General features: G+C 31.1%; 1 protein-coding gene across 1 annotated transcript in view; it reads right to left on the reverse strand.

Moving 5' to 3' along the window:
* LOC119683452 (probable serine/threonine-protein kinase DDB_G0282963) overlaps positions 1-25,734 on the reverse strand; it is a 42,294-nt gene extending 16,560 nt beyond the window's left edge. Inside the window, exon 1 of the mRNA XM_038097129.1 lies at positions 24,491-25,734. Within this exon, the coding sequence (XP_037953057.1) occupies positions 24,491-25,573 (1,083 nt within the window). The 5' untranslated portion in view covers positions 25,574-25,734. The remainder of the gene's footprint in view (positions 1-24,490) is intronic.
* Positions 25,735-26,334: the final 600 nt, after the last annotated feature.

A 26,334-nucleotide genomic window follows, 5' to 3' on the forward strand; every position in this document is an offset into this window, starting at 1 on the left:
ATAATTATTTGTAAATAGTTTTCTGAGACTGTAAGTACCAAGGGTTGAAATCGTGCTCTGCCAAATTTGAAGCTCAGAGTCTGTGTTATTTGCTAATTGATCCAAAGCCGTACTAATCTTTGATCAAAACCATCAGGTAAAAATTGTATGAGGTTGATGTGACGTTACAAATTCAGGTTATGCAAAAAAAAACTCTACAAAAAAGTAACACTTCAGAAATCACTTAACTCATTTTATTGTGAATCAAGACGGGGTATGATTTTTTTATGCGTTTAGTGTTCGTTTAGTATTCGGGTTAATTTACCAGACCAATATTGTGAATAGACCCAACAATTTAAATTGCTTTAGGAAGAGTATAAAATAGAAAAAAAATCATAACATAAATTCTGAATAAACCTTAATAGACCTGAAAATGCGTTTCAGAAAAGAAATTCGGTCTAAGGGAACCTCTAGGTAAAAGAATTGAACCGCAAAATATTTGTTGGGGGCTATTCCGATACTGATGCACAAACAAAAAGAGCTACTTAAATATATCTATACTTCTTATATTGAATAAAAAAATAAGACAATTTATTGTTAAAATTGTACACTGACTAAAACACTTAATAGTAATAATATTTGAGTATGCCGGCAATGAGTATGCAGTTTTAGTTTGAATATGGAATTCGATATAAATGATAATACATTGTGACCGAAAAGTTTTCGGGAAATTTTAAATAAAACGCAAAATTCTTAACCTTCATCAATATTTATTTTATCTCCTTCAAAATATGCTCCATTAGAAGCGATACACAAATGCCAACGTTTCTTCCAATCATCAACATTTTATAGGCGCTTTCCGGTATGGCTTTGAGTTCCCTCTGCGAATTCTGTTTTACGTCTTCTATGGATTCAAAACGCGTTCCTCTGAGTGGTAATTTGAGGTTGGGAAACAGGAAAAAGTCACACGGTGCAAGATCAGGTGAATACGGTGGCTGTTCGATGGTATTTATTGAATGTTTGGCCTTAAAATCGTTGATAATGTTGAACAAATTGAGGTGAATCGGAACAAGCCGGGCGTTGACACGTCGCATACACAAATTGTCCACCAAAATCAAACGAGCCATCTCACGACCGATGCCTAGCTCTCGTGCTATCTCTCTAACACTCACATGAGGATTTTTGAACACGATTTCCTTTGCCTTTTCAATGTTTTCGTCGGTGGTAGAGGTCGAAGGTCGTCCAGAACGCGGCATGTCTTCGACGGTCGTACGACAGTCCTGAAAGGCTTTGTACCACTCATAAACTTGAGTTTTCGATAAAACTGATTCCCCATAAGCCTTTTGTAGCATTCGCAACGATTCTGCACACGAAATTTCGTTCGAAAAACAAAATTTGATGCAAACTCTTTGTTCAATATTTTTTTCCATTGTTTTTTTCGCAACGCACTACTGAGGTGAACTGGTTTCAACAGCTGCCGTAAACGAACTGTCTGACAGATCGCGCTCATTTTTGGCATAGTAATTAGGACAGTGCTGCCAAACTACATAAACTTAAAATATCGAAAAATATACAGCGCGCGAATTTTAAATGAGAATTTCCGAAAACCTTTCGGTCACAATGTATATTTATGATAATTAAATGCACACTAAAGATCTTAATAAGGTCTTAATAATTTAACAGTTAGTTTATAACTTAATTAAAAATCAGTTTTTACTTTCATTAAAACAGAGGACCGTTTGTTAATATAATTATACCTTGTGATGCTGAGAGTACAAAACTGGTTAATTACGCATTGCTTGCAGCTGGCTACTCATAAATACTAGTATACTCGATACTACTATTAACTCAGTGGCATATAAATAGGGAAATATAGATGCAAAAAAAAAAATGATGTTTACAGGATCCCAAAAATAAATAACTATTTTGAAATAAGACTCGATGCGAAACTCACGTTTTGGGCGTAAATAAAGTATGCAGTAGAGAAAGCAGCAAAGGCCACTACCGCCTTAAGCATACTTATGGCTAACATGGGAGGACCCGTTGCAGAAAAATGGCAATTGCTGATGGTAACAGTAAACGCCATCCTTCTATATACTAGCAAAGTATGGGCAGATGTATTAGATATCGCAACACACAGAAAAGAAATAATAGCTGTGCGTAGAAGGCCGACTCTACGTTTAATGACCGGCTACTATACGGAAGCGCGGATCTATCCGACTGCATTTATGGCGAGAGAGATTATGACGACGCAGAGCACAACTTCTTCTTTTGTAATAGGTAACTCATATTTAGAGAATAGATAACAGCCCAGATTGGACTACTAAATACCGAAAATATAGTGAAAAAGATGAGAGCAAATCCAGAGAGGTGGCAAATGACAGAATCATATTTGATTCAAATCCTCACACCGAAAAAATAAGGCATAGAAAGGAGAATTAGAAACTAGGCTCATAAAAAGAGCAGACACTAAGAAAATGCGGTGAAGAAGTTAAGGTCTGAACGGAGAACGAAAATGATAAGAGCTTGGCTTGAAATAAAAGAAATCCCATACCATAAAAGAAACTCCTCTCGTAGTAATTAATGCGAAAGTGGTCCTAAGAGTAAAAGTCTCGCCGAAGAGTTCGTATACTACATTTCAATGCTAAGGAGTCGGGCACATTATTCCGACATCAGACGGTCTGACGGTGCATAAAGCATTCCATCTTCTTACCACAAAAAAAAAAAAAACTAAAAATATTTTCAATTTATGTAATTGTAAGTAAGGTTTCTTTACTGCAAGTACTTGTTGCTCTATTGTTAAAAGAAACAAATGAGTTCTAATATTAAACCTATAACATGGATATCTTTTACAGGTGACTATTATAAAAAATTTTTTGCTACTTATTCTTTCCATTTTAGTCGGTATTTTGCTGTTGTTAGCTGGTAATTTCAATTTTACTTATTTCAATATGAGTTTATGTGTTTGTACTAAGTTAAGTACAGATTAGTGGTATAAGTGCAGTGTAAAACCTCGCTTCAATTGATATCAATTAAATTAAAAGGACAATTCATATTCACTGTGATGTTTACAATGTATGACTTAATTACCTTAATTAATCCTGTGGATTACTTTCTGTTGTAATGTTTTTTTTTTTGCATATTCATACAAATGTGAAGGAAAACTTATGAGTAGTAAATGTATTCATTTTTAATATAATTGTATCAATTAAAAAAAAACAAACGTATGTATTATTTTTCATTTAATGTTTACATTTAAAGAAGAAGATAATATTAAAAAAATGCAGTAAAAATATGAGCTCCACCTAAAATGTATTTCGTAGCTCTCGTAGGTCTTTGGTATTTAGGGTTTACACTCTGGTCGACTTTGCTATTGCTCAGATTTTAATTTAACTTCAAAGTATAACTATTTAATATAACAAATGTTTTTATATTATGTTGTATATGTTGTATATGTTATTGCTATATAAAAATATGTACAATTAAGAGATATATACTCTATGTTGAATTTAACTATCTTAGTTAAAAATGGTGAGGAATTTATTAGTCCATATTAATGGTTAATATAATCATGAATATTATTTGAAAAAGATTAATTAAAAAACATTAATAATTAATATATTACATTATTTTCTAAATTAGCATTGAGTATAATAATTTTAATTTGCTAATCTATACTACTTTAGATCGCCAGTACAAGATTACAGGTGGGGTCTTCCTTTACGACAAAAATTAATATAGGTTTCAAACATAGGTTTGAGTGAAAAGGTTTGAGTGATTTGTTTCCAACATTAGTCGTATTTAATTATATGAAAGCTCGTGAAGACCGTGTTTAAACTATTTAAATCATGCAACAAATACTGCCTCCATAAACAAAAAGTATTGAAATTAAATATAAAAATATGATTAATTAATTCAATAAACACAGCTCTCTTGCTGTTTGTTACTAAAATCTTTCACTGTCAATTAACAAAACTCCAGAAAAATGTGCGAACATAAAAGTAAAGTTCAGTTTTGGGTCAGTTGTTTAAGAAGCGCTGACTCTGAGTTTCAAATTTGGGAGAACACTTGTTCGATTCCTGGTACTTGGAGTCTCAAAAAATTATTTACGAATAATTAAATAAAAAGTATTATTTCCAAGACCACTGATGATGGGTATTTGGCAATACTCGAAACAGTTGTATGGTCAGCCAAAAATATAATTAATTAAAATAATATAAAAAGAATTTGTGTATTTGTAGTTCAATACAGTTCTAAAAATTATTTAAATGAAAATAAAAATTATAAAAAAAAACTTTTTATTACAAATTTGAAGAAAGTCAATATCTTCCTAAAAAGCAACAAATACCTTTTTATGACCGTTTTAATATACTGTTATTGTTATGTCCATAACTAACATATTCCACCCCTGGGAGTAATTAAACCTCAATTGCGAGTTTTTAATAAATGCATCATAATAAACAAAGCAGATTATGGCAGCAATAAGTTTCCTCTAAAGGTGTTGCCAGCAATAAAAAAATGGCAAACAGCCAAATATTTTTCCTAAATATAAGTAATCAAAACACTCATAAAAGAGATGGCATGAACCTTATGAAAGCAAAGAGACATGTAGGTGTGATTTCTTCAACCCACATCAAAATCTTTCCACATAAAAGTGTCAGTAGATCATTGTCAGAGATGCCACATTTGGTTCCACAAATGAGCCGTAAGGTTAATACTTGCACAATTGTGCATTTACCTTGTTTTGTGCAAATTTGAGTGGGAGTTTCCTGGGAGTGAAGTTGAAGTCAAATGTATTTTGCGATTTGTGGTGTATGGCAATGCCTTTGAAGTGCACCAAAAAAACTCCATTTTTCAGGTGTGCAGTTGTGTGCTGTTATGTGTGAATTCAAATTTTATTTTAATTTTTTTTGTAAAAAGGATTTTCTTTAAATTCCCTAAGCATACATTTGGCAGTGTGTACTTTTGATTTCTCTGCGCTATTTTACTTTTCACATAAAAACTTTAAAACTTTCCGAATGCTTGAAGTTAAATATGCCCTATGGCATTTCAGCGCCCTGTTAAACAAGTCAACAAATTGTGTTCCACAGAACACACTCTGCTTTCATTGCAATGTTACTTCATTCTGGAATAATAAAGTTAAATTAAAATTAAAAAATAAATTTATTCTTTTTCCAGTGAAGAAAATTTAATATTTACATATGTATGTTATCCTTCCAAGAAGGAAAGCCTTTTGCAATTTTAACTTTCATAATAAGGTTGTTTTATCACATAGTTTTAATAATGGTGTGGTAGTTTCTTGTGAAAAATATGATTAGTTCAGATTAAATAATGTCCTAATAAAATTGAATAACGAATTCTATTTAAAATTTATATTAAATCTTCTTAGGTGTTGAGTTGGGTATATGTAACTGTTATTGTTTTGTGAGCTTTTAATTTTTTTAAAGACATTTCCTAATATTTTACTTCAGTTTCTTTTGTGATAAATAAAATCTATTGGAATTAGCGGTGTAGCACAGCCAAAAAATATCTAAATAATGTATATAATATTTAAAAAAAAAAATTTTTACTTCAAAGTACTAACGGCATTAAGAAATTGATATATATAACAACAGAAATCAGTTAGAAATACAAAGACATGACCTTCATTACATTGGAATAAAGTCTTTTGAAACTGAGTAAGAAACAAGGCTATTCACAAATTTGATTTTTGTGCATTAAATATAGTGAATCTAAGCAAAAATATATGTATCATATATACAATAAATACATACATAGTATAAAATATATAATATGAATTTATAGTAATATAAATATATACTCAGATAAATGTGCTCTCAACATAACCAACACACTTCAAGCGCATATAAACCTCATTCTTGAGTATTTCCAGAAATGGAAAATAAAAATCAATAATGAAAAAACTAAGTCTCTGTTTATTACGCGTAAGTGGAGACAGAATCCGTCGAGAGTGAGATTGGGAGATATGGTAATAAACTGGGAGGATAGCATTAAATATCTCGGCATCACGTTGGACAAACGATTCACATGGCTTAAACATGTTCAACTGAAAAGAATTAGCTGTGCCAAAATTCTTTATCACCTCCAACCGCTATACAGAAATGAAAATCTCAATGCTAAGAACAGGAAACTGATATATAACCAAATAATTCGTTCTTCACTTCTATATGGATGTGCAGCGTTTAGCAAAGCTTCAAACACTACTATTCACCAGCTAGAAATTACACAAATCAAGGTTCTGAGAAGAATTTTTAAAGTACCATGGTACATTAGGACGAATGACATCCTCAGATATCTCAAGATTGATCCTATCAAAAAATACATAAAAGAGAGCCCTGAAATTATTTGCGAAAACTGACCGACTTAGCAACACCGCGTTATCGAATCTCAGAATGGTTACAGGCTTCTCGGTGAGGTATGCAGATCTAAGGTCAATTATTGTTTAGTCTGGTGAAGTGATAAACAATGGCGTAAAGAGGGGTTTTGAAAATACTTCAAGTTAAGAAAGAATAAGAGTGCTTAAGTGCACTGGGTGAAATAGTTTCAACATAAATATATGGACATCAGATCAAGAAATATCGAATGGAGATGGCTAGAAACTTTTTCCGCAAATTCAAAAAAGTGTTATGCAATAGCAACACAAGCATCAACTTACGCATCCGTAAGTTGATGTACCATGACGCATTAAATGCTATGTCTGGTCCATTCTAGTCTATGACTTAGAATCTTGGACTTTAAAAATCCAAACAATGAACAGAATTAAGGCTTTTGAAATGTGTTGCTATAGATGTCTTCTAAAGATTCCTTGTATGGACAAAGTGTCAAATGAAAAAGTTCTAATAAGATTCAGAAAAGATAGTACACTCCTATAAGCTATTAAAATAAGAAAAACATGGTATTATCATCAGAGGTCTAAAATATGAATTGTTGCAACTGATTGTGAAAGATAGAATCGAAGGAAAATGCGGCATGGGAAGAAAACAAAAGTCTTGGATGAGGATCATATGACACTGGCGTGGGTTAAGAACGATTGGAGACTTGGAATATACTGCAAGAGTTCTCTATCTCTATCTCTATCTCTCTATCTCTAACGTCAAAAACGTTATTTCAAATATATTGTAATTTATGTGATTGTATAAGATTTAATTTTTAAATAAACAATTAAAGAAGAATATTAATATTAATAAAATAAAACAGATGAAACAGATGATAAAAATTTTAGCGATTAACAAATTTTTGAGAAATGCTAGTTGCAACAATATGTCAGCTGTGTCAGCATATCCGTCTCTAGCTGTTGATTGTCCTCATTTTATAGAACACTTCTGAGGCAGTAATTGATATTTTATCAATTATAGATTATAGAATAATAGATAATAGAATAAAATTGATATACGTTTAGGTACATTTATATGAAAGTTGAAAACAAATATCTAAAAATACGGAAGTTGTTAATAATATTAAAAAAATTTTATTTTTTATGAATATAATATGTATTTATATTATATATATACCGAATATAAAATTTGATATTTTAAGGAACTAAAAGAAGCTTTAGAATACAAATTGCTGTCAAATAAATATATGTCTAGTTTTTTAATATAAAGATGACATTGTGCTTTAGTAAGTTGTACAGTACTTGAAGATATATACGGCATTATTTAAAATCCTGGTTTTATTTATTTAAATCGCGAGCTAAATTTTATAAAAAAATAGAAAAAAATTTAAATAACTTTTTGGGTTATTATTACCTTAATTTTTTATTTAAATCGTGATTTTTTTTACTCTATAGAATTCACTCTATTAAACAAAATTATTGTATATATGTGCTATTTAAAAGCTCTTTTTATTAATACAATTAGAAACTGAGTATATAAGTATATAAGTTCATAGTAGGAGAGTTAAACAATTGAATTAACTATGTTTAATATATAAGATTTATATAAGGTTTGTTGCATTTCGTGTTTTGCGATCGAGGTTACTTTGTCTTACAGGAGGCATATCGAATATAAATTGTGTTACATGCACAAAATACGATATAAAAAGAAAACTCAGTAAAATATTAGTATGTATTTAAATTATTTACAGCTCATATATTAATGACAGTATTTAATTATTATATTTGAAATTTGATATATTTGAAATAATGATGATGTTGCTTAGACAACAGTGAGTATTTGTAATGTAATATGAACTTTATTGAATAGCAATAATTCGAATTTTTCTCGCCGTAAAAACCATCCTTGGACTTCAACGAACATTTAAAAAAAAGAATTGATCAAATTGGTCCAGACGTTATTGTGTTCTGCGCTTACCAACACATTTTTCGATTAATTTTTATGTATAAGATTGAAATTTGTTCATCAGGGTTTATTACTTTTGTGCTATTTATAAAGACATCAATACTGCACCAACTTCAATAATAATATTAAAAATATCCGATAAGAACAATATGTTTCTCAGAAGTAACTACATTATTTCAAAGCAACTTTATTTAAATTAGATGAGAACTACGAGTATTTTACATAATTATACCAGCTTTTAATTGTAAACGTTTAATAATAATATATATTTAATGCATATTTCAGTATATGCCTTGAGCTAATATGAGCTGGAAAAACTTATTCGAGAGTAAGAATCTCGATTTATGTTTAAATTTTGTTACTAAGACATTTAGCTCGTATATGATGTATTATATAGTACAAAAACATGTTTGGTATAGTATAGTATTTGAATGAAGACGTAATGACGGATACATTAAGTGAGTCGTTTTCCTCAAAAAACCTTAGTGATTTTGTGATCGAAAAGACATACTTTATGCCTGTCGATAAGTGTTATCATTTTCGATTCTTTGACATGGATGGAGAGACAAGATTATAGAGATGGACTTAAATTCTGTTCCAGACTTTATGTGGTGTGTGATTATGCAGACAAATGAATCAGGCTTGTGATGGATTTAAATTCGATTCTGACAAAAAATGAAGAATAGAAATAATTTGTGCTGTAAATAGTCAAACACTATCATAAAAACCATTCTTCACACAATAAATCAGATTTAAGTTATAAAGCATAATAAACATAATATATTAATTACAGAAAAAAAAAGATTTTCTTAAAATAATAATTTTTTGTAAATACACAACTTTATAAAACATAGTATACATTGTAATCCATAACTCACATAAAGTTATCAATCATTTGGTTAAGCAATCTCACTCCTTGTGTTCTATTGTCAAAACGGTTAAATGTATTATACCAAAAATGTTCTATAGATCAAGTATGTGAGGAATTTCATGCTCTACAATTTTTGTTATAATAAAGGAATAAAATGAACTTGTATAAAAAATATAAAATTTTTTGTACTGAAAACACAACTTTGCTAGAGAGCCGCAATGCCATTTTTAATCCTATTTCGCCAAAACTTGGGGTATTTCGTTTTTATAGTCAATGGTATATTCCTAGAGGGTGAGATGCATATTTTGTGAGATGCATATTTGTGCATTACTCATTTGTTTTCGCAATGCTCGTTGTTAATATCGGTATGTTTGCTTAGACCAATAGAGCTTGGTGATCAAAGGATCAAAGAAACATTTTTCTTTTTCAGATAATAAGTAAAAGTAACTGAGAAACATGTGCATATCGTAAGAAAGAAAAAAATCATCTTCAGACAGAAAATAATCTAAAATCAGCGGATATTGTTAACTTGTACTTCACTGGTTTATCCGGTCTCTGAAGTAATCTTCAACACGTTTTTTAAATATATAGACTTATTTAATATACTCTTGATTCATAATTCACATTCATTGCAAAAATAAAAGAAGTAAGTTGCTTTCAGTTAATATCTAAAAATATTGCGTTATTAATCACACTATATGCTATTGTCTTTATATATCTTTTATATATCTTTAAAATCCAATTTAGCTTCAAGTCATTCTCCGAATTCCTATCATTAAAACTAAACAAAAAAAAATTGAAGACGTAAACTGTAATAAATTGACACATATGTTCAATGAGAGGTCGTTTAAATGAGAATGCAACTTATGTTGCCTTTGAGGGATTAGAGAGATTACGAGTGCGTTACATCAGCACTTTGTCACTTTGTAGGGGTTCTCCATTCGACAGCTATTCGGGCTTTCGGTAATTTGACACGTACAACCACACCCAAAATAATTGCGTTGACGCAGAACAACAGGTAAAACACTGAACAAACACACGCGCTAACAATTAAAAAGCAACATTTTGTCAAACAAACTGTCAAAATCGTATTCATATCTCATCATTATTGTTTGCATTTCTGATATATGAATTTTGATGGATTTGTTTTATTATTATAATTTTTTTTGTGTTTGCTTTTACACTTTGTTTTTGTTCTCTAGTTGTTTTTTTTTTACTTTTTCGTTTTTTAATTTTTTTTTTTTGTGTTATTTTGTATGCGAAGTGCTTTGTAAGTATTGCACATATGGAATATATTGAATAAAGCTGTCAACCGATCTGCACCCTTCCTCAGTCATTTGCTCATCCATTCAATACACTTTGTGCATATTTCGCTTTGCATTGTTTGCTTAACTTGTTTGTCATTCGATGTTCCCTTTTGAGCAAATAAAACTTTGACGCAGCTCCACTGCTTAAACGGATTTATTTGTGTTTTTGGGTTTTGTGCTCCGGAGTTGCCATCGTCATTTTTATTTCAAATTTTTCAGATTTTATTGATGATATTTTTGTAGCTGGTGTCATTTTCGTTGTTATTGTTGTTGTTTCAGTTGCTAATGGTATTTTTGTGTTAGTGGGGGTGGTGGTCTGGTGGTTCGGTGGTTCGGTGGAGGCGGCAGTTATGGAAAAAAAGTTTAATAATTTTTCACAGTTGCAGTTGCTGTCCTTCGCTTAAATGTGCAAACATTTTATCTATATTAATTAAGTCAATATTGATGTGGAAATTTATGTTCAGAGTGTTTGTATATTGACCAACGTACACAATATTTCACCTATAAATTATTGTATTTTTAATTATAACGAAATACCTATGAATAAATAGTCAATCAAAATGATTCGAACTATTTTAAAATCGTCAGAATTCATATGGAAAAATATTCATTGTTTTATTGGTTAAATTCATCGAAATTATTTTTAGTATTATTGTGGTCAAGTAAATGCCACTAAATTACTGACTATATATACATACATATACATATGTACATAAATAAGTGATATAAATTTGGCATTTGAACACTAATATATTTCATATATATAAAAAATACCTTAAGGTAAATGTAAGGGTGGTGGCTTTTGAAAGTAATGAAGGAATGTAGCATAAATTATTCGCTACAAAAACTATAAAAAAATTAGTGGGTTTATTTAACAAGAATTTGCACTTTGTACCAATTAGGATATCGGTGGAATACCAATGGAACACGTGCCACAAGTATAATGCCATCGCAAACATTTGGCTATTAAATAAAATAAAATTAAAATCAAATATTAAAAAAATATAAATTATTGATGTACATTTCGTAAAACGATTTTTAAATAAACGATTAATATTACTAACTAAATATAAATAATTTTATGTATATATGTATATTAATTATAAAAGGTTCAATTTATAATTTTTAGAATGCAAAAAAAGTTAAGTCTTTATTATTATAGATATAGCCACTGAAAAATTGATCTGACTTGGAAAGTCTCAAAACTCCATAGATCCGTATTATAAAAAAAATGTAAACAATTTTTCTTGAGGTAGGGATTGGTTGGTTGCAGTGGCAGGCTATTAGATAATTTCCATGCACCTCAATTAGCGATTTTTCGTCGTTTTGCTACCACATTCCTCGCAAGAACCCTAGTGTAGAAAAGTAGAGACTAAATTCATCCCACCGAATTTAGATAATTTAATAGCTCTCTCGTCTTCACCGATGAACAATCTAATAAACTATCAATGAAGTATTTTCCTAAGAACCTGTATTTTTTGGACGCCAAAGTCGGCCGTTCACAGAGAAAGTGTATTATGATTTCTTTTTCCTGCGGGTTTCCACAACTGCTGCGGTGAGGATTATGAGGAATGTGCAGTTACTCTGCGTGGGTTCCAATACACCAATGACCAGAAAGAACTGTCTCAGAAAGCACTGAGGTTGGAGTATATATGTTTAAAAAAAACAGCTTATAAAAAAATTTTAGCAAAATTGAAGTTGAAGAGGTCAAAAATCAATTCGCTTATAAAAGAATGACACATGCACATTTTTATGGCTTACACGCTACTGTCAGTAATAAAGTTGTAACAGCCATTTGAACCATGTGATCCACAATGAAAATGAGCTTAAGAATATTATATTCTTGAGAAATAATTATTATCATGTGCTTTTTATTTTCCCATGCACAAATAACTCTTACACTTTGCATTTTATTCTAAAACGCAAAAATACTAGTTAGTTTCACCTTAAAAGTATAGAAAGCATTTACGAACTCTACCCGTTTCATCATCTCCCTGGAGGTGGTATTGTCACACTGCAAAGCTGTGCAATTATCCTCCTCGTTGTGTGCGCTGCTGCGAGCCTCACTCACTCAGTACCAACTCCCTCCTTCTGCCTTTGACTCAGTCAGTCAGGAGCAGCTTCAAGCTACCATAGCCGCTAAATAAAATACAAGGAGTTCCGTTCACGTCGCACCTAAAAATTCCTGCCCTCATGTCTATGATCCTGAGGTGCCCCTCTAATTTCATCAGGCGTGGCGTGCCATTCGCTCAAAGCTGCTGAACCAGCTTACATCCCCTAAGCCTCCAAAGTCTAACTCCTTTTTGCGTAACATTTCGGTCTTCTTAACCATCGCTGCAGGTATTAAGTAGCATCCTACTCGCCCCCTCTAACAGGATATCTTTTGTTGTATAGAAGGTCTTTGCGTTCACCCTGAGATAAATGATCTAAACGTTATTCTGATCAAAGACGTGATCATGCCATTTATAAGCGTCTTCACTTCCTCCAAGGTTTGCATTTCACATAATACTATAAAATTGGAACTAATATTCTACAATGTTTTATGTAAATTGATAAAAAGTGAGAATAACACAAATTAATAATAATTAAAAAAATTTAATTGGGGTTATTGGAATAACAAAATTGATTTAATTATCCTTATGGTATTTATGTATGACATTTAAAAAACCAAATATAATTTTTAAAACGAAACAAGATAAAAATTAATTTTTAATAAAAAATGTTAAAGGTTTAAAAAAATTTAGTTAAATAAAAACAAAACAAAAAATAGAAAAAAATAATATGAACGAATGCTGGTATTGTGATTGCCTTCGATGTTGATGGTTGCAGGAGGATTTCCCATGTAATTCCATTAAGGACCTTTTACGCAGCTGTGTTCGTGTTTGGCGTGTTTATGGACTCCGCATATCCGCTGTGTGTAGTGCTGGGTTGCGCTGTAAACTGCCCGGCTATGATAACAGTGAATTGCATTAGTTTTACTGCACTCCACATCGTACATCGCGATGGTACCTTCGTCTAATGTTGTTAATTGAGCGGGATGTGCAATGTTGCATTTTTAATCATTGCAGGACTTGAAATGTGGAACAATACTAATTGAAATAGCATTGCTTGCCAGGATTGTTGCGATAACAGCATTGCAAGGGGATTAAAAATGACAGGATATTATTGTTGTGTGTGCGACATGTGACATTGACGTGGTATTTATGCAGTTGTAATCTATGCAACTGGCCTCCATATTGCGCTTGTGTGTTTGTTTATGTGTTTTTATCACAGTTGATTATAATCTGCTTAATTAGTGATATATTAAAGAGGTGAATCCAGAGCGCATAATGCAATAAAAAATATTTGGTTTTTTACAACGAAGGTGCACACGAGCATTAATTTTTGTAATGTGCGTAGAACATCCTTTCAAACTGGAATAAATCATCTGTGAAGCCATAAAAACCGCATACAGCAATATATGGGTTGAGTACAAAGTGGCAGGCAATGGGGTCTGTATGTGGTTGCTATCCACATTGGTGGATTAGTAAATTCAGAATTGCATTTTCTACTGTTCGGAGTGCATTGTTTATTAATCGAAGTATCTTTTTGCAATTCAGCTTAATTGGTTATAAAACAGAAAGCAAGGAGGCAAGGATTCTCTAAGCATATCATATTTAAAAATTTTTTCTCTTCTACTGGAATTCTTACAAAAATTAAATTAATTTGCGAAAATTATTAAAGACGTCAGCCAACATTTCATCAAATGACAAATGTCTTACATTTTCCGCATTTTAAAGGGTAGCTGGGATGTGATTAAGTGCTAGATAATTGCGCGGAAGAAAGTAAAAAGGATTCATTAGAGAAATGCGATATTTTTTAATCATTGTCAGCTTAAAGTGGAGAAAAAGCAGCGGTTCCGGAAAGCAATGATTCCAGTGTTAATATATGATGGAAAAATTAAATAAAAAAAACAGTTTTTGAACTGAAATATTAGTTTTTCTAGCTGCACTAAGAATGCCATCACAGAAATTGTTTCTTAATTGTGAGAATATTAATAATGCGGCAAATAACTGCTTTAAGGAGAAAAGGATTAAGGAATAATTTCATTTGTCAAATCTTTCTTTTACTTCTTTTACATTCTTCTTTGTATATAAAAATATAAAATTTTTATTTACGGAATAAAAATAATATGAGAACAGTTGTAGGTCTTACAACTTAAAAAGGATATCTGGTATTAATCCCTGAAATAAATCACAAATTTTGGTGGAGTGAAAAACCCCTATATTTTTAAATTCAAGTTTAATGCTTCTCTAATGTGGATAAAATACAGAAAGTTCAAAAAAATTACTCTGTCAAATAATTATAATCTCAAAAATGGCTTTCGAATGATCTTGAATTCCAAATACTGTCAAAAATACTAATCGAAACTATAACACCACCGCATCCAAAGGCACATTAACTGCTTCCTGGTCCTATGGATTCCAGGTTAATGCGAATACTCCTCATACCAGCAAATGTTTTAGTGACGACTTAGTAGATTTTCACAATTCTGATAAAAAATTTTTTAACCTTTATTGATAAATTTCTAAATGATTGGTAAATTTATTCATTCACACCATTGATAGTATTTTGGTGTCATATGAACTAAGTACAAAAAGTTTAATATATCAAATTTTCATCGAATATTAGAATTATCTACAAAACAAGAACTAGATATTTTGGAAACGCATAGTAAAACGCAATGAAAGGCGGATGATTATTGTGGTTTGAAAAAATAGACAAGATGTGCTTAAAGTACCGTTCAATCCGATTAGAGGATCAAAGTTTATCTATGAATGTAAATCTTGATCAAACCATATCTGCAAACATGAATTAACTATTCAATGAGATCCTGGGCATTCCGACATATTAGGTAACGAAATAGGCTGACAAACTCATAAGAATGGGTTCTAATATAATACATTGTACATCGTAATTATATCTCAGCTTGCCTAAGAATATGACCTTAAGATCATGATAACTAAAGATGATGACCAGGACAGATGAGAACTGAAAAGCACAACTAGAATAATATCCATAGTTCTATAAAATTGAACCTGCTCAACTTTAACATCTATATTTGCGGCTGCCTCAAAATATTTGTAAGTTTTTTAATGCAAACCACATTCACTTAATGAATTTGGTTATCAACTGGACAAGATATGAAACTAGCTATTTATGATTGTATACAATAAGAATCCAATTACATACGAAGAAATCATGATGGTTGCAGGCACATCAAATTGGTGTTACCTGAAATCAATAGATAGGCTTTTTGTGATTCTATGTTGCAACGGCAATCTGTGGATTACTAATAAGTGCGATCACTAGTCTCATCTCTTGCCTCAAGGTTTTTGATACTTTCTCCCAACTGTAGGTTGGGTGTTAAGATCCCATTTTGATATTTTATAAAAAAATACCTTTGTAAGTTAAAACTTCACACGATGGCTTTTGATGCCTCACCCCTTCTCTAAACCACCAAATGAGACTTAACTCCACTAAAATTCCTTTTGGATATGATTTGTGGAAAGATGCGTACCAGTAAGATCACTAGGGATTGTGAATGCTATTTCGATATTTTACAAAAATTTAAGATAGTACGGTACAATATTATCTTGTTGATACGCGAAGAAACTTTAAAGAAAAATTAATAAAATTGAACAACAGGATATAGTATAGGTTAAGTGGCATTGCAAGTGTATCATCCATTAGAATGTGTTAGCTTATACCGGTGATCTCTAAAGGATCCGCTTAGGTGTATTGACCCACTGTGTTATCGAAAAATGAAGAAATTCGGGGTTTAAAACTACCTAAAACATGTGGCGTAGCTTACAATTCTGTTTAGTGGGAGGTATTGTAGTTGATCAAGATCTTCAAGGTAGGGGGTCCCAAAAATGTTGCGTCGCTCTCGTGCATGAGCTTGGCAAAGGCATAGTAGATGAGAGCCACTTTCATCTCTGTGTCTTCCCCACAGCTTCATATCAAATGAAGATTAAATTTCCCAATCTTCTAGCATGCTGACCTAATCTGAAGTGATCCGTAAGCAAAGCTGTCATAAGACTGATATCACTACAGGCCATCTCAATGAGGGAATTGGATTTTTTTCGAATGAAAAGTTTCTAAACCTGGAATTTGAGCATTGAAAGTTTGTGCAGCCTTGGCTATTTGTGGATAAACACGATTAGTCATCGCTTCTAATTTGACAGGCACGAGTTCTATAAACTAATTAAATAAAAATTCGATTATTTCCAAAAACCACTGATGAAGAGTACTTGGGAATACTCGAAACAGCGTTGTATGGTCAGCCAAATTTCAATAAATTAAAAATAAAAAATTTTTGTTGTTGTCCTTTCTTTGCTATTCGAATCCGTCTAACTTTTAAATAGTTTCTTTCGTCATAAAAAGACACGCCATTATCGGCAAGAAAAATTAACCTTAGAAAAGTTTCTAAATTTCATACAGATGCCTATCTTTGATTCTTCCCAACTGCATTTAAAAATTTTAGCACAAAAATAATTCAATACCAATTTTCATGATGTTAACGATATGCCCAGATTACTTAGATAAAAAGTAATCTGGGCATGAGATGTGTATAATCTGTCCTGAGATGTGTATTGTACAGAACTTAAAGACTTAAAAGCCACTTTACTGTCCAACAGTATGTACATATTTTCGTCAAATATATTATCTACTTTTAGACAAGCTATAACTTTCCTAATGGCGATTACTTCCGCCTGAAAATTCTCCTCTAAAGTGGGACCTGCTGACAATCATATATCTCTAGATTGAAATACAGCATTAAATTTTTTATCAAACTTGGGAAGTAGTCAATTATGTTAGGAGTGGAACTAAAAAGGCGAAGGACGGAGGCATGTACATAGTCACTGGCTCTCTATTGTGAGGTAGCTTTAAGAATAAGCATAGGCGAAGCTTTAATCTTATATCATATAAACCATAATGCCATGGCACTTTAAAATCTTTGTGCTTAAGTTTTGAAGATTAAGAGCTCTTAATTATTTTAAATAATAAATTGACTTTAAGTAGGCTGCCCTACTTACCACTATCTAATCTCAGAGTAATCACTAACTGCACGGGGACGTACTCAGATCTTAGATCAGCCATTGAATAGTCACGAAGCTTATAAGGAATACACAAATTAGTAAGTGAGATGGGTGGGAGTCCACAGAAATCCCCCAGCTATCAAAGAGTAAAACTGCACAGATGCACTAACTCAGAGAAGGCTCAACTTAATAAAAATAAACAAAATATTATAGTACCAACGATTCAATACTTTTAATATGAAATGACGGTTCTACATGTCCATTAGCACATGTAGAACCAGCTAATGGACCAATAACCAGTTGTAATTAAATTCTTATTGATCTTAAAGCATTTAAACATAACGTAGATACGTATTATAAAGATAATATAAAAATCTATATGTATATATATAAAAATGCTGATAATACTCATATTAAATGCACAAAAGAAAACCTCATAAATAACGATTTATAACGTTTTCCAATCAATCTTGAGCAATTTAAGAACAGCACTTCGGGATGTACAATGATGCAGTTATGAAAATAAAATATTTTAAATTATTTAAGTCAACAAAAAGAGCAATCCACAATACGAAACATCAACCGAAACAGCATCAGTACCAGCAACAGAACCACCAGAAGAAACTTTCACAACAAGCACTTAAATTTTCACTTTTGGCAGCTGAAATTCGCAGTAGCATCATCTGTTGTACGAGTATCAATAGTCATCCTCAATTGGCCGGTGTTGGGGTTGGTGGGATTGGTGGGATTGGATTAACTGGAAGCTGTGTACGAGGTGGAAGGAGTATGTAACGAATGGTTGGTTGGTTGGTTAAAATTATTTTATTTGAGTTTGCAGTTATTTCTGTAGTGAGCTGAAGCGAAGCTATCGGTGCTGTTGGCAATGGGAGGATAACACGTTTGCTTACACTATTCGCTGGGTTCCCTTCCCTTGACTTCTTGGCTTCATAATGTTTTGTTTTATTTTTTTTTTTTTTTTAATTTTGTTTTAATTTTCATTTTATTCCATTTTACTGAGCGTTTTCTTTCCTTTAATTGTAAACACTTTTTCACTGAAAATGATGTAATCACATTGCACTGGTTACAAATAATTGATTTTATAGTATCCTTGACATAAATGCTTGCATTTCGGACCCGAGGGGGAGCGGGGCTTTTGTTTACTGTGCATAACATTATTACTTCTCGAATTCCTTTTTTATATTTCATGAAGTGTTTTTAATGCTGTTTGTGGATTATTTGCGGACAGGAAAATAATGTGCTTTAATATGTACCTTCTGAGCACTTCAACTCGTATCCTGTTCACTCGTTCCCTAGCTCCGTGCTCCCTTGCGAAATAGCGAATATTACAACATTTTCTTTTTTTATTTTTTTTCTTTCCCTTTTTTTTGAGATTGATGCAAGCACATTTTTGACACTTGACGTTTTGGCAAAATTTCAAGTAGATTTGTTCTAATTTAATGCAATGTTTCAATTTCGAATTAGTTTTATATATTTTTCATTTTCGTTTTCATTTCATTTTGATTTTGATTTCGATTTTGATTTTAATTTACAAAATTGTTTAGTTACCGTGCACTCGAACAGTTTGTGTACTTTTGTCAGATTTGGAAATATGTCAAAGTGCTTTTCAATGTCACATATCACACATCAGTTTTTTACACATGTTGAATGCATTACTTTAATAAACCCATTTCTAAATTACTGAAATCAATGAATGAATGGTTTTAGGTTTGCTAAGGTGATATTAACACAGAAAGTCACCGTTGAACCGAGACCTTTAGAGCCATTCTTTTTTTTTTCTTGCAGCATGATGGTGCGAATTGAATTAACGATATCTGGTTTTATGTTACTCGGTGTTCACACCGGCTAGGCTTTGCGAGACTTTTATTTTTGTTTGTGAACAAAAATCAGTTTTCATTAATAAAAAAGTAATAGTACTTAAAAAAATTTCACCAAAGTTTGGCTATGTGGACTCTATAGATTTATATTTAAAAACTAGTCTTTGAAGTTTTGCATGTTAATTTTTACTGAATTAAACTGATAAAATTAGTGAATAGATGAAATAGGTTATTAAATCATGTAGTACTAATATAAGGTACATGGAGGAAATGAAATTATATTGACTTTGACTATCACTATGATTGACTAAACAAGTTTAATATGAAAAGTCTTTACGAAAACATTTCCCACCAAATAGACTGAACATGTTTAATTTAGAGTAATTGTGAGTTCATCTTTATAAATGTTTCCGTTTTTTGAAAAGTTTTATATTAAAAAAAATAAAAAAATTATGTATTATAAAATTATTATCACTTATAAAACATATAGACTCGCTTGTACGAATCGTGGAGTACCATTAGCATGACTCTCTTCTTAATACGTTCCTATATTAGGTTCTGTACACAAGAAAGAATAATAGCCGTAATGTTTGCTTTCAGAGTTGTAAAAAAATAACATTAAGTCTGGTTGAAACAAATTGACATCACTTTCGCAATATATTAAATGCTTATTCTTGACAAAAGTTTTTTGTTATATTGTGTACAATATGAAATATTAAAATTGTACACTAAAAATTAATAATTTTAAATAAAAGAAAACAAAATGAATATTTGAAGGGCATTGGTAAAGATTTTTATCTTATATATACAAATTTATTTATTTATGTATTTGAAATTATTAGTAAATGAAATGCTCATACGATTTTAACGAATGACTGGATTTATTTTCAATGAACATTCATATTAGACTAATTTTTGAATTTGGCTGCACTGAAACTTAAGTTGTAAACATTTTTCTGAGTAAAATCTAACTCTGAAGATTTTAAGAGTATTGTCGTTGCTTCATATGTCTTTTTTTCTTAAGTTGCGAGTATTTTTTTGCTACTCTGAATGAAAACATTACGGCTAAAACAAAAGCAAGCTAAAACAAAATAATGGCTCTACAACAAGAAAACTACTGAAATTTAACAATTAAAAAAAAATATATAAATATAATTAATTAATTCAATTATTCCACAGCTAGTGTACGATTTTATTCTAATATGACACAGCAAGTGTATTTATAAATCAACTTTTAGAGCAAATTAACAAGAGTCCAAACAGCGTATATACAAGTAAAGTGTAGCTTTAGGTTAGTTGGCTTATGAACGCTGACTCTAAGTTTAAAATTGGGCAGGATACGAGTTGGTATTTTCAGTCTCAAAAAATTACAATTACAAATAATTAAATATAAGAAACATTTCCATGACCACTGATGATAGGTATTTGGTAATACTCGAAACAGCTGTATGGTGAATCAAAAATGCAATTAATTAAAATAATAAAACAAAGAATTTTTGTTGTTGTAGTTCATTACTTTTCGAAACCTCTTTATAAAAAATTTTTTATTTTTATAAAAATAAAATTTTTATCTATTTTATAAGCTTTTATTTCCATAAACTTTTTATAAAGCAATAAACATATAAGTTTGAACATGCTTAATAGTAGGTGTAAGCATTTAAATCCGCTCCACGGAGTTAATTAACTTGATTACGTCTGTTTGAAAAGACTATAAATTAAGGAACAGCGATACATCCAGGTTTATCAATACGATATATTGACTATTCGTCAGCATATACTTAATAATTCATTCGTTAACTATGTGAAAACTAGAACGGATTTACTGGTAATTCGAGAAATATTTTATTAAATGTTTTTAAAAAGGTATTATTAAGAGGCAGAAGAAATCCTATTATTAAATTACTTTAAATTTACCAGAATATTATTGCAATAAGAATTCTAGGTGCAATATGGTATGTTAGAAAGCATAAAAGATTTAAGAATTAAAAGATTGAAATAGAAAATAAAAAAATAAACAAATAGACATTTAGACATTTATATATATATATATATATAAATATATAGATACAGACAAATTTATACTCACAGGTTAGTAAATCTAAATCTAAATAATTTTATTTAATTACTTCATAATTATGATGTATGATAAATATATGTTTGATAACAGATACATTATTTTATGCCATTATATATACTAGGTACGGTCAAGTATTCTAATAGGTATATATAAAACATATATTAACATTTCCATTGGTTAATAACCACTGAATTCGGGTATTGCCGATGCTGCTTTGCGTTGTCAAGGGTGTTCGAAAGGCACTATCTTCATACGTGAAGCAACGGCCGAATCAATTGAATATGCGCGGAGGGATGGGGTACTTGTGATGAAGTTGACATAAACAGATGGACCGTAAGTTCGCTGAAAGTACTTGAGATTTTAAACGTAAATTTTAACACTGAGCAATTTGCCGGCAATATACTTAAGGTAGGGGCTGGCAACCACAGAAATGGTTACTGGCCCATGATCGTGAGAGAGTCTAGTGATTGGAGGTCTTGACACCAAATTAAATATTAGTTAAGATTAAATTGCGCTTTTTAAAAATCATATATGCAAAAATTAATAGATTTTTCTAAAAAACAATAGTGATGGATATTTGGCGGTATCCGAAATAGCTGCGTGGTGAGCCTTGGAATTTGATTGCTTTGAAAAAAATTCTTGTGGAGTTGATATTTTTTTCACTATTGCCACGTTATTTTATTTATAAAATAAATTTCTTGTCATAAGACATAAAATTCTTATAACATACAATTATTAAATATTGTTTTCCAGTTTAGTTAAATGGGTTAGTGTTTTTCAAAGAATAATCAATATTTTATTCATAAATAAATAGATTCATTTCAAATTAGGTTTTAAGATTTTTAATATTATTATTTTTTTTTTTTTGTAGAAAATTTATTTTTCTTATGTAGGTTGTTGAATAAAACAAATCTTAATTGGAACAGTATTTTACATCAATTTATATTTTTAATGGAAGTTGGCATTTTAATTCAGTTCGCTGTTTAGCCATTTACCTTTTGGAAACATTTCAAAAGAAATGCCAAACAAATCATAAAATGTCTCAAAATAGCAGCTGAACAATTGCTATTTGGCTTCAGATACGTTTGTCGAGTGTTGAATTGAGGCATCAAAAGTCATTCAGAATGAGATCGAGTGTTGCATTGAAGGAAAACTGCCACAAACACTTTGCATACACAATCAGCATGAAAAACCCTCACGATTGAGACTTAAGTGCAGTGCTTCTGTGCTTCTTAGAAAGGATAAAGAATGATAACTAAAAAGCTCTGAATAACAGCCACAAACTGCAAGATATGAAGTTGAAAATGTTGGCAGTGGCGTGTGGGCATAATTGAAAAGTATTGCCATCAATTCAGAGTGATTGTGTCTATAGAAAATCAATTGAAGTTGGATTCTTTCATTTTTACACAATTTTTTATTAGTTCTAAGTCCCACAAATATGCTGGAGGCAATTGCATGAAAATGATTAAAAATGGTTGAATCTATGATCGGCGCTGCAATCCTGCAATGCTGCATATTCTAGCAATGATGGAACAATCCGCAAACAATCGACATTGTCATTGGTGTCGATAAAGCATGGAGTCCTTGTCCATGTGCTTATGCAATTGTAAGGAAAGCAGACTGTGTGGTAATCTAAGAAGGGGAGTATATGATGACCAGCCTAAAGCCGTTTCAATAATTCAGAACGGTGATTAGGACTGACAGACTTACATTCATATAATAGAAATGAAAAGAAATAAAATTGTCATTGCAGTGATATGACATTTACTGCATTGACAATTGTTTTTCTTCTCCCAATTATTAAACACTCAATTTCTTTTCTTTTCTGGTCTTGAAATAAAAAAAATCGAGAAATTTCGTTGAAGTAATCTCTGATATTCCAATTCTCATTACAATTTTTTTAATTTCACAACAAGAACAACATTTATTGTTAAGATTTCATTTTTGTGTAATAATATTATATTATATTATCTCAATTTATCTGTCTGTCATATATATTATTTTATATTTCTTAGGCTACTGAAATCTATCACCCAGGTCCTTTAGAGTTTTTAATAAGTTATAGTGATTTAATAAGTTTAAGAATATAAATATTTATTGTCTTATTAATTAAGATGATTAGAGCATTTTTTACGGTTAAAAATATAAATTTAATTTTTTTAATTAGGAAATGCTGACTAGACATCTTACTCCTACTTTGGATGATCCAATAAAATTTTCCAGAGAATCAAAGATGAGAATATAAGTTTTGAAATTTACACCTAAGTTAAATACTAAATTGAAATGGTTTTAGTAATTAATTGGCACTGAAACGACACTTGATATTGGAATATATATCATAATAAATAATAATATCATAATAATATGTCCTTTAATCTTCGATAATCTTCAAACAACTCAAACTTTCAGGAAGTCATAACGTTGGCATGGATAGCAAACCTACTAGATGGCTTACTAGAAGCGGTTGAGGAGATTGAGTAACTCTCCTTATTTTATCATAGTCATGTCTAGTGCAATGAAAGAGCTCTCAGGATGACGGCATGAAGAAAACGATACAAAGTTGAATTTGCCGCTTCCCGATACATTTTAGACAATTTAAGAAAATGGTAACCTTGAAGGTGGAAGTGAACGAATTAGAAAGATATATATAAACATATCTAAACCAGATACAAAGATATGATATGGTATCTTTGTATCTAAATATATAAATGCCTATATATATATCTATATATATAGATCTATTTATATATATGTCTACATATATAATATCTATATATATAAATGGTATCCTTGTATATACTAAATATAAATGTATTTATATCAGATACAAAGACACCATTTCAACTAAATATAGATATATCTATACCAGATATAGTAATACCATTTGCTGTCAAAACTTAATATACATGTTTATATACATGTTTACTATTTGGTATTTAATATTTGTTAACTGATCAAAAACATATTTCAATATATAATATATTATATTTAAGACAATGAATTCAACTTTTCACTTACCTGTAAATCTGGAGCTGTTCCAGGTTGTGCCAGATCGCAAGCGGATATCCACGGATTAAGACGTGTTATTGGAAACTCGCTCTCAAATATGGATCGTTTGAGCTCGGTATTTGTGTTATCTACCTTAGCAGTATTACTCAAACTGTTTGGATGTTCAGTTTCTGCAACTGCTGCAGTCTCGTCGTTGGTAACTAAATTTGCTGCATATATGTTCCCACCCCCACCCACACTATTGTCATCGGCACTATGACTATCGTCTTGCTGTTGATTTTCGTTACTTGAAAATGATCTCTCACTTCCACCGCTGCCACCACCACCTTCGGTACTACTATAATCCTCTTCGTTTATGTAACTAATTTTGTCGTTTGTTAACCTTGAAAGGCGATCAAAGGACTCTTCTGATAGAAGATCGTCCTCAGCAACTAAGGCAAATATATCGTCCTCGTCAAAGGACCTTGAGGAATCAGCTGAATGTGAAGGGAATTGTACAAGTAAACCTTCGGATGTACCTTCGCTAGTGCTACTATCGGCTACAGAGCTATCACTTAAATCGCTATCAGTTATTGTGCCACCACCGGCACGTCCTACTATATCACTGGAGCGATCGTCTTTTGAATTTGCTGTTCTTATACTACGTGCTATTCTTGTTTCTTTAGTAACACGTGAAGAGGAACCCGAGGGAGAAAGTGTATCCGCTCTAGCACGTGGATTATCGTAATGTTGCCTTAAATGTTCTGGCAATATTAACGCATGCGGGGGATAGTTAGAATAATAAAAATTGTTATTATTAATATTATTATTATTATTATTTGTGTTTGTATTTTCGTTGGTGGAGTGAAAAGTGCGTTCGCGTTGGTGGGTGGTTGGTGTATCGGTAGGTGTTAGCACACCTCCTCCACCTAAATATGATGGAAATATCGAAGTCGAAGATATTTGTGCCTCCGAATTGGATGTTGACGTAAAGGAAGACGATGACGACGATGTTGATGATGATGATATCTTTGAACTGGTGCTGGTGCTGCCACGCCGAGCCCCCGAAATAAACGCAAGCGCCATCACGACCAGCCCGGGTCCTGGCCGCATATTGACCTCGGGTTCGGCGGTGCTAGCATGGTGCAGGCCCGCTTGAGACGCGCTTGCGACTCCAATTCAATTCAAATAATGATGGGCTCATGGCCCCATCATCATAAATATATATTTTATTTAATAGCACTGTAGGATAATAATTCCAAAATTTATTTTGCTGTAAGTATCCAACCGCTTAAATGTTTTTAAACATTTAATACATAAAACGAATTGTGCTCAATTATATTGACATGTGGGTAAATATGAGTATCGGTGGTTTTATCAGTGTAAATAAATTTGATATTTATATTTATTTATTTAAATCTGAAAATAAGAAAATACAAAAATTTTTATTAAATTATTGTAAACAATTATGTGTATTTTAAAAATTTCAAATGCTCAAGTTTCTAAATATATCAAATGACATAAATAAATAAATATATAAAAAACTAATCATATTATAATATTATAAATAATCTTATGTTAAGTTTTTTCTAGTTTATTATTCTTACAATCTTATAAAATAATTCAATAAAAATAGTTTTCAACATACGAATTATTACCATTTCTAATAAAAAAAAGTATGAGAGGAAAACTCTCCATATATTCTATATACTTCCTATGTAAATTTTTCATTTACTTTCTATGTAATTTTTAAATCTTTTAGACACTTAGCATTTCTTTATTCTTGAACTTAATTATACTATTTGGTACTTATTATTAAGAGCAAATAAAGATTAATAGTAAATGTAATTTACTTACTATTTAAAATACTATTT

The sequence above is a fragment of the Teleopsis dalmanni genome, chromosome 2 (assembly GCF_002237135.1).
Source record: "Teleopsis dalmanni isolate 2A chromosome 2, ASM223713v2, whole genome shotgun sequence".
In the NCBI taxonomy this organism is placed as follows: Eukaryota; Metazoa; Arthropoda; class Insecta; order Diptera; family Diopsidae; genus Teleopsis; species Teleopsis dalmanni.